This window comes from Pseudorasbora parva, chromosome 4 (genome assembly GCF_024679245.1).
Source record: "Pseudorasbora parva isolate DD20220531a chromosome 4, ASM2467924v1, whole genome shotgun sequence".
NCBI classification, from domain to species: Eukaryota; Metazoa; Chordata; class Actinopteri; order Cypriniformes; family Gobionidae; genus Pseudorasbora; species Pseudorasbora parva.
Genome location: NC_090175.1, coordinates 25432838 through 25447305, shown reverse-complemented (window position 1 = coordinate 25447305; position 14468 = coordinate 25432838). Strand labels below are relative to the sequence as shown.

The 14468-nt window shown below is 37.0% G+C and overlaps 1 protein-coding gene across 2 annotated transcripts; it reads right to left on the bottom strand.

Moving 5' to 3' along the window:
* Nucleotides 1–2996: 2996 nt before the first annotated feature.
* Nucleotides 2997–14158, bottom strand: klf5a (Kruppel like factor 5a). Of its 2 annotated transcripts, none has more exons than XM_067442699.1 (4): nucleotides 13676–14158; nucleotides 9863–10763; nucleotides 8075–8134; nucleotides 2997–4420 (listed from the first exon to the last, which is right to left on the bottom strand). In XM_067442699.1, exons 1-4 carry the CDS (start codon nucleotides 13844–13846, stop codon nucleotides 4242–4244), a joined length of 1311 nt encoding a protein of 436 aa, XP_067298800.1. In that variant the 5' UTR covers nucleotides 13847–14158; the 3' UTR covers nucleotides 2997–4241. The 2 variants fall into 2 exon arrangements, with proteins under 2 accessions (XP_067298800.1, XP_067298801.1); XM_067442700.1 differs by lacking the exon at nucleotides 13676–14158 and adding an exon at nucleotides 10873–11182.
* Nucleotides 14159–14468: the final 310 nt, after the last annotated feature.

Genomic DNA, 14468 nt, shown 5'->3' with positions numbered 1-14468 from the left:
CATTGAACCTTAGAAACATCAACAAACAGAAATTGGTCAACTACTTTATAGCGACTCTAAAGGGAGCGAAGAGGAAAAATCGCCATACACAATGAACACTATAGAAATGTAGTTGATCTACTTTAAGGGAGGATGATTAATGACATTTTATTCCACCAGTGTAGTAAAATCTCCTAAAGGGTGTGCACATGGAACAAGTCTGTATATTGTTTTTTTTATATTTTTGCTAAGTTTTTGGACTTTTGGACAAGAGAAAGTGTTGATTCAAGTCGACACACCTAAGGCTATGTTTACACCTGGTATTAAGATGCTTTTTGGTTGATCAGATCACAAGTGGACTACGCTAAATATAGCTGTAAACAGGGTCTTAAACGCTTTGAGCGTGTCCACTTTCGACTACTTCCAGAGGAAATTTAAAACGCATTAGATTGGATTGCTTTCGTAGTGTAGATGCTCATGTGGTCGAACATTCACAAAAGACTACTGACCTAATGCGTAAAGATTATGGGGAGCGCGCTAGACAGACAGGATTTAAACGTTGTCGGCTGGAGACCCAAGTTTGGTTTGAAGATGAAAAACGTACCAAGCACAATGTTCTCTTGTCATTCCTGATTTCTAACACACACTCACAGCGCTCAGCGTGATCTTGCGGCTATCAGAAAGGAAACGAAAACTGATGTTCCCAATGTGTTTTTTCCGTCGCATTCATATGTAAATTGCACAAACTTATTTTATCCATTAGATTCAAAGATCTGTAAAATCCCATACATTTACCCACCAATAGACCATCCACTCGAAGAAATCATGACAGTGGTCAAAAGATACAGATTAAAATACCAGGTGTAAACGGGCGTCTCTCGTTTTAATTGACCAAAACGCATCTTAATACCAGGTGTAAACAGGGCCTTAAATCTGCAGCAGACACGTGGTATAAATGTTTTTTTTTTTTGGCAAAAGTCCCCTCAGCACTAGCCCGTATGCACTAACTCACTTGGACACGTATTGTTATAGTCTTGTACAGGTCCTTCTCAAAAAATTTGCATATTGTGACAATGTGCATTATTTTCCATAATGTAATGATAAAAATTAAACTTTCATATATTTTAGATTCATTGCCCACCAACTGAAATATTTTAGTTCTTTTATTGTTTTAATACTGAGGATTTTGGCATACAACTCATGAAAACCCAAAATTCTCAAAGAATTAGCATATTTCATCCGACCAATAAAAGAAAAGTGTTTTTAATACAAAAAAGGTCAACCTTCAAATAATTATGTTCAGTTATGCACTCAATACTTGGTGGGGAATTCTTTTGCAGAAATTACTTCAATGCGGCGTGGCATGGAGGCGATCAGCCTGTGGCACTGCTGAGGTGTTATGGAGGCCCAGGATGCTTCGGTCTTGCGTCTCTCATCTTTCTCTTCACAATATCCCACAAATTCTCTATGGGGTTCAGGTCAGGAGAGTTGGCAGGCCAATTGAGCACAGTAATACAATGGTCAGTAAACCATTTACCAGTGGTTTTGGCACTGTGAGCAGGTGCCAGGTCGTGCTGAAAAACCAAATCTTCATCTCCATAAAGCTTTTCAGCAGATGGAAGCAAGAAGTGCTCCAAAATCTCCTGATAGCTAGCTGCATTGACCCTGCCCTTGATAAAACACAGTGGACCAACACCAGCAGCTAACATGGCACACCAGACCATTACTGACTGTGGGGACTTGACACTGGACTTCAGGCATTTTGGCATTTCCTTCTCCCCAGTATTCCTCCAGACTCTGGCACCTTGATTTCCGGATGACATGCAAAATTTGCTTTCATCCGAAAAAAGTACTTTGGACCACTGAGCAACAGTCCAGTGCTGCTTCTCTGTAGCCCAAAAGTGGCTTGACCTGGGGAATGCGGCACCTGCAGCCCATTTCCTGCACACGCCTGTGCACGGTGGCTCTGGATGTTTCTATTCCAGACTCAGTCCACTGCTTCCGCAGGTCCCCCAAGGTCTGGAATCGGTCCTTCTCCACAATCTTCCTCAGGGTCCGGTCACCTCTTCTCATTGTGCAGCATTTTTTGCCACACTTTTCCTTCCCACAGACTTCCCACTGAGGTGCTTTGATACAGCACTGTGGGAACAGCCTATTCGTTCAGAAATTTCTTTCTGTGTCTTACCCTCTCGCTTGAGGGTGTCAATGATGGCCTTCTGGACAGCAGTCAGGTTGGCAGTCTTACCCATGATTGTGGTTTTGAGTAATGAACCAGGCTGGGAGTTTTTAAAAGCCTCAGGAATCTTTTGCAGGTGTTTAGAGTTAATTAATTGATTCAGATGATTAGGTTAATAGCTCGTTTAGAGAACCTTTTCATGATATGCTAATTTTTGGGGGGTTTCATGAGCTGTATGCCAAAATCATCAGTATTAAAACAATAGAAGACCTGAAATATTTCAGTTGGTGTGCAATGAATCTAAAATATATGAAAGTTATATTTTTATCATTACATTATGGAAAATAATGCACTTTATCACAATTTGCTAATTTTTTGAGAAGGACCAGTAAATACAGTAGAAAATTTAAAGGAAGTGTGTGTAAGATTGTGGCCAAAACTGGTACTGCAGGCTTCCCCTCCCCCCTGAGTCGAGGTTGCCAGATTGGCTGAAGGATCAGCAGGAATGTTTGTAGATCTGCAGCTGTGGTAACTAGATCAGAGCTGGCAACCTGGATGCAAAAACACTACTGACTTCATGATTGGTCGATAGGTGGAGGGTGGAGCTTCAGGCCAAAACACATGTCAACATCAACATCAGTTGAGGGCTGCAACAACAACTTTTAAATGACAATATCCTGGCTGGACTACTGTTGTCAGTGATGTAAGTATTTGAAATGAACTTGATTTCTTAGTGACATATCAGGGCCATTTTGTTATTCATTGAAATACATATCTTACATTCAGTTCCTTTAACACAGAACAAAATGTTTCAGGGAAGTTCAGTTTGTAAAAAGCATTATGAAGTTGATTTTATTAGAATTAATTTCAATCAGTAGACAAAAAACATTCGTCATGAAGACAACCAATTTAGAAATATAATCTACAAAATAAGTTTAAGTGAAATATAAAAAAATTCAAAGAAACAAAAATAGTCACACAGCCAGAATCCAGAGCAATATGATGCCCTCCTTTTCAACAAAAAAAAATCAAAATAATATTTACAATAAAATGTCATAGTATTTACATTAAGGCATTTCAATTACACAAAACTTGTCAAATTCCACTTCACAAAGCCAATGCAATAAATACATCGATTTTACAAGAAAGATCCAGGTGATACTTTAACCCTCCCAAAACTTATGAAAGGCAGCCGGATTGCGGTAATAGTGAAATAATGGTAACCTGACTGTCTTTTTTTATAAACAAGAAGTCATAGCATGTGCTGCTGATAAAAACAAACATGAAAAGGCACTTTTAAACGTGATCCAAAGGCGTTATTTCAAAAGAACAGTCACTGTGGTCTCGTACATTCATATGAGCTTATGCATCAATGACAGTAGGGATACAAATGGTCGGCATGCTTCTGTGTATAAAGGGGACTGTACAAACCACTCAGCTGTCTAAAGCCCTTTTCCACTTCTCATTGCTTTTATATACCATTGTTTAATAATTCATGAAATAATTGCTGTTCAGTAGCAGCACATTATCATCCATAGCTATAAATACTTCAGCAACTAAAAAGAGGGAATCGCAGCATAAGCTGTGTACATGAAACCCCAGTATAAGCAGTAACTATTCCAGTGATATATATTAAAAGTATTTATCATACATAGATATTCATCTGTTCCAGTCGAATTCAAGTGCAAGGTAAAACGGGAGATGTGTCTTAGTGCTTTGCAGGTGTACAAGAACGAATCCTGTATATTTTACAGTTCCGTTTCATTAAAAACGTTTCGTTTTCCAATTGGAGGATGAGAGCCGAGTCTCGTGTACAATAATGACACATAAGGCTCTAAACAGAAATTTGATCTATACATCCAAAAGAGAGAGGAAAAGGGAACGGTCATTATGATAGGTACCACAAGAAATTGGCTTTCATGGCAATATCAAAAGTTTTTTTTTTCAGTTTATAGTCGACAGCTCAACACTCTCGACAGGTCAGAGAGAGAAGATTACCCTAAACATTATAAGGTTCGTCGCGGCGTAGAGAAAGAAATAAGTTGTTCTGTTATCACTTCATGTGCATAATAATAAGCATGGGTGTCTAATTCTGGTGCCTCTTCATATGCAGGGCGAGATGATCGGAGCGAGAGAAGCTGCGGCTGCACACGGCGCACTGGAAGGGTTTGGCTCCGGTGTGCTTCCTGAAGTGACGCGTCAGCTCGTCGGAACGTGCGAACCGCCAGTCGCAGCCCTCCCACGTGCACCTATACGGCTTCTCACCTGAACACAGGGCACAATGGGACACAGAGTTAAGTACACGGAGTCACGGCTAGAACATGGAAGAAACCAGCAATCACAGTTTAAAAAACAGGTTTCACTAATACGTGAAAGGAATACTAAATGAGTAATCTGTGTGGGTAGCGTTTCTCTTTCTGTCATTGCTAGTAACCATAACAAATATACTGAGCAACCTCATAAACTTATCTTAACTAAGATTAAAGTATTTCAGGATTTCGGTATGTTCGTGGAGGCTGACAAGACTAAACTCATAGTCGGCCATAAATAGCAGCACAATGTTTGCCTTTCTAGAAGTCAGGTTTAGACACTTTAAAGTGTGTTTTTCAAAAGACGACAAGGTTATTTCTTCCTCCCGAAATCAAGAGTTTGTTAATCCCTTTGGAAAATCCTGCCAGCTCAACACACGCATTACAACCCTTTCAAAGCGTTCAATTTGGATAGTTGATGACAGGTTATTAAAAAAAAAAAAAAACAGACTACTTTAAGGATGATTTACCAAGCATTTGAGTTTAAAGACTTTATTTTGTGTCCTATAATAGATCGTTTAATAGATAAAACATAATCCACTCAAAACTTCAAATCTTGTGATCAGTCCTCAAGTTGCTCTGAACCTGCATGACTTTATTATATGGTACACAAAAAGAAGACATTTTTCAATGTTTGTTTTTGTCCATACAGTGAAAGTCAATGCACTGTAAAAAATATTTTAAAAAATAAGTTACCCGGTTGCCGGAGTTCATTGAGATTAAAAAATTGAGTTAATACAATGAACATTTTTGAAAATTGACAACCTTTATTTAAATATTATTGAAATATTTTATTCATAAATAAATCTATTTTATTCTCTGTTTTATTAATAAAAACAATATTATTATTCTTTTACAATTTTTTTATCATTTTTTTATGTGGTTCAGATACAATAATATTTTGAGTTTCTATTTCTACACTGTAATTTTTTTGGTTGGTTTAACTTAAAAAAGGAAGTAACCTGTTTGCCTTAAAATTTTGAGTTTATTGAAGTTAAAAATTTTAGTTGATACAATGAAGGAAATTGGTTTAATAAATAATAAAAACTCAAAATATTATTGTATCTGAACCACATAAAAATGTGATAGATCATGAAAATAGCACAATTTGTCATGTTTCACTGCGTCATCACAAATAAAATTTGAAGAAAAAAAACCCCAATGTGCTTACAAATTTTAATAAAATTTAAATAAAGGTTGTCGATTCTCAAAAATGTTTATTGTATTAACTCAAATTTTTTATTTCAATAAACTCAAAATTTTAAGGCAAACAGGTTACTTACTTTTTTAAGTTAAACCAACAATATTTATTTTACAGTGTGGGGTCCAAACATTGGACCACATTGACTTTATGGACAAAAATAAAGAACAGCACTTAAAAAAATTAATAAATAACTTACACAAAATAAAAAAACTGCATACAGGTTTGTAATGGAATCATGAGAAATAAATTGTGACAATTATTTGTAGTTTTTGAGTTGTTCTTTGTACACATCAAGTGCTTTAAGCAATTCGATTAATATTAGATTATTTGAAATATCAGTGCATATGATATCAAACTAAAAACATCATCACCATGTTATCATTCAACTGGGCTGTTGCCTTTTAAATAATAGAAAATGGGAGCCGAAGGACTATAAAGAGTGATACTGCAGGTTCAGCTGTTTCAACCTCACGCAGTAGGTGTGGTGCACAAAAACAATTAACCAGCGAAACGTCAGAACATGTGCCTGTCTTGAGCTTCAACGTTTGTGAGGAGAGCCCTGAACAGGGATCCTGTAACGACTTGTTTGGATTGCACATATCATGCGTTGTCTGCCTGAGGCTCCTCTCTTCTCTCCAGGGACTGGTTGGATTGGGTTTTATCTTGAGTGGTAATCTGGACACGGTGTGGTTTTCTCTTATATAAGTGTATTTCAAAATAAATACTTTTTAAAAAGAAGACATTTACACTGTTACAAAGGATTTCGATAACACTTTAGAAATAATGTACATTAGTTAACAATGAAAAACACTTCTAAAGCATTTATTAATCGTAGTTAATGTTAAGTTCAACATTTTCTAAAACATTATCACAGTTTTTATCAGTTAATATTATTTAATGGACCTTAGCTGACAAGAACTAACAGAGAACACTTGTATTTGTATCAACTAATACAAATAAGGTAATGAGACCTTATTGTAAAGTGCTACCAAGGTTTCTATTTCAAATAAATGCTGTTCTTTTGAACTTTCTATTCTTCAATCCTGAATAAAAACGTATCACGATTACCACAACAACAAAAGCAGAACAACTGTTTATAATATAATATATAATAAAATATTTATAATATTAAGAAATGCTTCTAGAGCATCAAAACATCACAGGAATAAAGTACATTTTAAATATATGAAAATAGAAAGCAGTTATTTTAAATTGTAATAATATTAGTATTTTACAATATTACAGGTCTCCAATTGAATATTTTCTAGTGACTGTGAATTAAATTGCATCAATTCACAGAATTTCAATTCGGCCAACTGAAAAATTTAGATGTGATCATTTATTATGAACAACTTATTTATTTCGTTTTTTGTTTTTGTTTTTTTGTGTATTTTTAATCAAATAAATGCAGCCTTTGTGAGTATGAGAGACTCCTTTTTAAAAATCGTATAGACGGCAAACCTTTGAACAATATTTTAAGTCTTAAAAATATCCACTAATAGTAAACATCCCTTTTATTTAGTAAACTTTGTATAAATACTATACGATGTAGATTTGCGTGTGTTTGTGTGTATGTGTGTGTGTATCTTGTGTACTGAAAATGTGGGCATTATTAAACTGACCCACCTGTTCTCTAAAAAAAAGAAGGGGGAAAAAAACAGTTGACTACTAAAAGTCATTATAATTATGAATTTGAAAGTAGCACCTGCACTGTAATTGTAAATCTCACTCTGACATGATGTTTATTCAAATAAAGCAACACTGTCAAAATACTAAATCATGCCACGTCAAGACTTACAGAAAAGAGTGGGTGTTGTTATCTTATCGTAATAGCGCTTTACAACCATTATGAGCGAGTAATTCAGCTCAGGACTTGGTGACATAAAATATAAATCTATCGCTGGAAAAATCTAAAACTTTTGATGGCCGTATAAGTACAATAGTTTATCAGCTTATTAAGTTCACATGCCAAAGGCCACGCTCTGGAATGCATGAATATTCACTACCCTGGGTCAAATGAGGTCTGCTCTTTTGTTTACTTCCATCAGATACTAAATGTGTATCTCTAAATATAATTATATGTAGAGAGAGTAACACTGGACAATGAAAATGTTTTCTACTGATATTTTCAAATGTTGCCAAGAGGTAATTCATATATTAGACTTCATGATTTGATAATGAAAAAGGAAGTGGAAAAGGCTGTTCCTGCTGATGTATTTGGGCATGTTTTGGGTGCAATCTCATATTAGGAAGCGACGCAGGATAGCTTTCAGGCATCGTGCAAGAATGAACGCATGTGCATGCCAACAGCGCACTTCTGCCCGGCAACATGACAGTAAAGTGCCAAAATAGGAGGACAGCTTTATCGAGCATAAATAAAACCATTTTTAATTGGAGAACTCTTACCAGTGTGTGTCCTCAAGTGAGCTTTCAGGTGGGACGACTTGGTGTAAACTTTCTTACAACCTAAAAAAAGATAACAGTTTTTGTTACTCACAACAGTAAAGTGCAGCGTTTAAAAAAAATATAAAATCATTATAAATTATTCAATATTTAAATGATAAATTATAAGAATTATAAATGCAATTATTATATCTGATGCATACACTGTAAAAAATTATTTTTACAAATAAGTTACCTGGTTTTAAAATTTTGAGTTCATTGAAATTACAAATTTGAGTTAATGCAATGGACATTTTTTAGGAATCGACAACCTTTATTAAAATATTATTAAAAGATTTTGTAAGCATATTAGGTAATTGTGCGTTTTATTTGACGACGCATTGAAACATGCCAAATTGTGCTATTTTCATTTTCATTTTTATGTGGTTCAGATACAATAATATTTTGAGTTTCTATTTATTAAACCAATTTCCTTCATTCTATCAACTCACATTTTTATTTTCAATAAACTCAAAATGAAGGCACCCAGGTTACTTACTTTTATTTAAGTTAAACCAACAATATATTTTTACAGTGTACACAGCATGTCAAGACTATTTCAATCATTTTAGAGACTGTAAAAAATTGTTGTTAGGCTATTAATAAAAATAATAATTATTAAAATAATTATACATGAAATATTTAAATTATAAGTTTTAAAACAATGCAATTATGATGTTTGATGCATTAACAGTGTGACAAGAGTACTTTCATTTTTTAAAGAGATGAAAATGTTAGGAGGCTATTGAAAACTTGAAATACATAAATTATGAATATTATACATTTTTAAGTATTTAAATGATAAATTATAAGTATTAAGTACAATGCGATTATTTGGATTGCATTTGCAAAAAAATCTTGCGAGGCTACTGATAAAAAAAATATTAATGTTATTATAAAGGAGTAAATATTTAAATTATAAAAAAAAAATTAAAAAACGATGTAATCATTATGTTTGACGCATAAATAGTATGAAAAAAGTGCTTTAATTTTCTTGAGAGATAAAAATGTTGGGAACCTATTTATAATTGGGGAAAAAACTAAAAAATATTAAAGCGATTAAAATGCTAAAGAGATAAAAAGAAATGCTGGGAGGCTATTGATAAAAGAAAAGATTATTAAAATAAAAATACTATTATAATAATTCAGTTAAAAATTATAAAACAAAACAATGACGTTTTATGTTTGATGCATCAACAGTACGACAAGAGAGCAATTTGTTCTTTTAAGTCCCCAACAGAGAATCAGTTGGTTCACTCCTCACCACATTCACAAATAAGAGCATCCTGTTATTTGGTTTCAGTATGCTTTCTTTTCCAATTAGGAATCCAAAGCCCATCTCATGTCGTTAGCAGTAAAACCCCACTCAGTGAAGAAAAGCAGTGATGGGTTCTTAATTGCGCAGCACGTCGCTTCAGACATGCAGCTTCTTAGCGTAAATGCACTATTAATGGCACTGTGAGGCTTGTCTGTTTTACAATTTGCCCAGTCAATTTGATGCAACAGGATTCAATAACAATTAGCCTGACGTCAACTCTTTGGCATTCATTTTGAGCACTGGTTAAAAGGCTTTGCCCGTCTCTGAATTATTTAACAGTGGATTCAAACGTGTGAGTAAGAAAGCGCAGTAGAAAGCAGCGTTGCGATCCAGAAAAAAACACAAGAGCATCTTGTGAATTTGGCTATATGCTTTTGAGCTCGCCATTGTTTACTTAAGTTCAACTGAAATGGAAATTTGTTTATTCTCTGTACCTGGGAAATCACAGTGGTGTATCCGTCTTTTCTCGAGGTCTGGGTTCGTCCTTCGGTTGTAACGGACCGGCATGGGGCCGTTGGTCGCGGAAGGTCGTGTCGAGGTGGGGGTTGGGTGACTGGGCACATGGACAGCCATTTTGGAGGCGATAGTGGCGGCGTAAGATGGTGGTGGTGTCAGATTGTGAAGCAGTTCCTTCTGTCTGTCAGGACTGCCAGGTTCTGAAGTGGGAGGTGTAGGGGGGAGATAAGGCATTTTGAGCTGCGAGTGAGCCTGACCCTGAGGATGGACAAAGTGTCCCGGGCCGAGAGGGTACCCGGCGGAGGGCATGCCACAGTATGGCTTGGAAGCAGTCTGTTGGGTCGCTAAGTGCAGGTCGTGGAAAGTAGCCATCTGTGAGGGCACAGAGTGAGCGTGAGGGTGGGAGTGAGAATCGGCTTGATGGGGGACGTCCAGCTCGGAGTTGAGGAGCTGGAAGAGTGGCCCATCCTGCGGGATGTCAAAGCCTTGCATCTCCTGCTTGACAAAGACCCCAGAGTTATCGTCCATGGTGTCCATTCCAGAGCCTGAAGCGGAATTCGAGTTAAAGATGCTGGTGAAATCTGGTAGCGTGGATGGAGCTGAGCCGCTCGTGCTCGCTGGACACTCTGGATGGGAGAAAGGTGCCGCTACAGGTTCAGTTTTGACCTGGCAGGGGACCGAAGGCCGTGCCGGCCGGCACAAGCCCGTTCTTAGATACGCAATGTCGGGCAGGAAGACATTCATGTTGATGCTGTATGGGGAACAGTGGTCGTCTCCGAAAAACTGGTCCATTACGGAGATGCTCTCTCGCCTTGACTTCTTTAGGTCGGGGTGTGCCACAGGTTGCGGAGACAGATATTTATCCATCTCTAATTTAGCCTAGAGAGCAAAAGAGAGAAGCACCAAATTGTAAATGCAGTCGTGAAGGCCATTAAATGCAAACGAGGCAAACAGATTTCAGAATAATAACTACTGGAATATTGCATACGCTGCTTTTGCAAGCAAAGCTGGCAGGATCTCCTGGGACTGCTTGTGTTGGCAGAGTACAAACACAGTATACACAACATTTTAGAAAAGCTTGCAAGAATGCAAATGTTCACTTACTCTTACAACAATGGCCAACCTGCCTGCTTACTCAGCTAAACTAACCTGGCTCTGGGTAAAACAAATATGGACTGCTCAACGTAGTAGACACTTACAATATAAATATATTAAGCATAATAATAATAATAATAGTTTTTTAAAAAAAACATACATTTTAGCATATACATTATACTTTAGTACACTTGTGCTGTGATTATCTGCTAATCTGTGTTATGAAATAATTCATTAAAGATACATAATTGTCCATCATATGAATAGGCAAGCATGTTGGAGCAAGTAAAAATAAACTGACAAACCAATTTATCATCCAGGCGGAGTAATTGGCTGATATTTCTTTCATTCCTCTTTAATTGAGGACACTTTGACTTGAAATCTTGAACAATGACATTTTTTTTTTTTTTTGTATTTGGAGAAAACTGGATTAGCATTGGACTTGCTAACACAACAAGTTAACTAGCAGTCAATAAACCTAGAACGTGTACACTGTAAAAAAAGAAAAAGGAAAAAAAGAAAAAAAGATGTCTCCAATTGAACATTTTCTAGTGACTGATCACATCTAAACTTTTCAGTTGGCCGAATTGAAATTCTGTGAATTGATAATTTTTAAACAGTGTAATAATAAAAATAACCTTACATTTTTTTATATGAACAAGCAAGCATGTTGAACCTACATGGAAATATGACATATATTATTGGCCAGGCTGAGGAATTGGTGTTTTGCTGTAACTGATAACCATGTCAATGCTGGCCGATTAATAGGTTATGCCCCCCTTTTGCCAATCTTTAAATCTTACCAATTAATAATAAATCAGTTATATTTTCTTCTCTCTGCAAATTTTGAGTAAATATTGTGTACAATCTCATTTTATCTCATTTGCCCTTATTACGTTTGTAACAGCATTACCTATATATTAGATGTTTGCATGAAAGTAGGCTATAAAAATGATCCCATGCACCGATGTTACTAGAAATGTGCAGGTAGGGTATTTAACCTGCAAATTCTTTGTGTGAAGATGTGAAACCTAAAAATCAGCACTTGAGGTTTTAACACCTGATCTGTGATCATGTATATATAGAGAGCATGAAGCGGCCGTGTTGCTGTTTGGAGCAGTCAGAGGTAAAGCATTTATCAAGTCTTCTTCAATATGTCTCTGCTACATTCCGCCTAAGACTGTAAAACAGCGCTCATACCACAAGCTCAAAACAGACTTTGCTGACAGGTGGAAAGCATGCTGGAGAGATTGCTCAGCCTTTCCAAATAAATGCCTCCCAATTATCATAAAACCGTAACCAGCTGAAAAGAACAAATCGAGACTCATTCATTACTCCCTCTTGAGTGTAACATCTTTAGAGTCACTAGCGGAATAAACACGAGGGGAAAATAAAAACACTCACTCACACACGTACAGCCTGCATACATACATACATACACACACACACTCGGAATGCCAGAGCTCTTTAAGTGCTCTTTACGCGGCTGCTACGCATAGCTATTTCTGGATTTAGATCTTCCAGCTGTTCGCCGGACATGTATCTCTTTCACAAGTTTTCAGATTGAGGCTCGGCGTTGCTGGGAAGTTTCAGTTCGGAGCGCGAGAGCAGCGCGCGTGGGTGAGGAGGGAGGGGGAGTCAGTTGTTGACGGTTCGGTAGCCAAGAAACCAACTGCAAGCAACTGACATGAGTGTCCGACCCAGCCCAAACTCTCCCCTGCATTTCAGCCAAGGGGAAATCCCCCCCAAAAAACATCACCAAATCATTTTGAAGTAGGCCTAGTAATGACAGATTATTCTGTTGAGGACGCTTTTAAATTGAAGTCTTAAACAGCGACTCTTCTTCAATAGGCCTATTTTATGAGGGACGAATGACTGCTATATGGTCATGGTTTTGTTATTTATTTATTCATTCTTTTTTCTTTTTTTTTTACATTTGGAGAACACAGAAAGAGCACTGCATTTGCAAAGTTAACTTATCAATTATAACTTTCAAATAGCAAACTACATTGGAAGTAGCCTAACATCTAGTAAAACCCAACGCGGAAAATCTTACAATTAATTTCTGATTTTAAAATTGTAACTTTGCCTGATGGAGCCTAAATGATAAAATATTTTTTGAGAGAACAAGAAATTGAGGCTAAATGAGCAGAATATTTGTTTTCTCTATAAAGAACTAGGTTTGATGACACTTAGTAGGCTAGGTTGTAATTCATAATAAAAAATATAATTGCACACACAATTAACAAATAGGCCTACATTGAAATATGTTAATTTCTTTAGTTCTTATGGTAAACTTGCAGAGTAAAAATGCCCTGCGTCCATTGGAGATGGGAGATTTAAAAATCTGGACAAGGATCAAAATTAGCCTTAATAATCTGAAAATATAGCATTTCGCCAATCGTTAAAAACGAACTTTACGTCTATTTTAATATTTATTTGGGGGCGGTTTTTAAGCTAAATCCCGCATTTAGCGAAAAAATAATAATCTACGGAGTATAAAAGTTCCTCCAAAGGAAAGAATTGCACATAACGCGTTTCATGGGGCATGATGCTGATGGGACTGCAGGCGTGCAGCGTAGCTGCATCATCTACAATGGCCCACCTCTCACACGTTAATTCGCCCAGTGATACAGTCATATCTTCTCGAGCACCATGCAGAGAAACTGATTTAAAAAAAAAAAAAAAACATTTACCTGAGAGTAGTCGTTTGATAAGCCCCTTTCCGTATCGGGGTTCTTGGCTTCAAAGGAAAACAGAGAGGAGTCTTCCGGAAAGCCGTCGGATAGTGAGGGTTTGAGAAGCGAGAGAAAGTCATCTTGTCCCGGTGCGAGCGCAGCGCTCATCGTAAGAAGCGTAGCGGCCATAAACCCGTGGATGTGACGGAGAGAGCGTCCGCGAAATGTGTTTTGATAGACGTCGAGGAAGGGGAAGTGAGTGTATGGTGCATGGAATGACACCCGTGCGTGTATGTGTGCGCGCTCTCGGTAGTAATATCCCGTTTTGTCTCGCTCCGGTCCTGGAGCTCCGGGATATATGTAGCCTATAATCGCTGAAAGGGCGGGGCACGACTCTGTCAGGGACAGAGAAAGTGAGACGGCTACACCTTTACTACTGCTGATACTGTAATAGCGGCTGCGGAACAAACCCGTCAAAACAGCCGGAGTTAAATCTGTCCAGACTTACGTGTTTCCCTAAGCATTTAAAAAAATGACGGCAGTGCAGAATAGACTTGGCCTACTTAATACAAACATCAAAAATGACTACAATAATGTGTTCAAATTGCAGGGGAGCCTATTTATGTTTATAGCCCAAGTTAATTCAAAGTTAAATTTTGTGATGAAAACATTATTTTTTATTTAGCCCTGTCAAAATAACTATAACAGAGAGGGAAGAGTTCCTAACAAGGATAGCCGTACTTATTCAGTCGATCCCCCAACGAATGACTCGTGTGAACCGGTTCTTTTAAGTGATTCAACAACATGCATT

Coding starts and splice junctions, on each gene's coding strand:
- klf5a (XM_067442699.1), bottom strand. CDS start 13,846: ATGGCCGCTACGCTTCTTACGATGAGCGCTGCGCTCGCACCGGGACAA. Junction 10,764..13,675: donor TATCAAACGACTACTCTCAG/GTAAATGTTTTT, acceptor TTTGCTCTCTAG/GCTAAATTAGAGATGGATAA. Junction 4,421..8,074: donor TCACTTGAGGACACACACTG/GTAAGAGTTCTC, acceptor CCCTGTGTTCAG/GTGAGAAGCCGTATAGGTGC.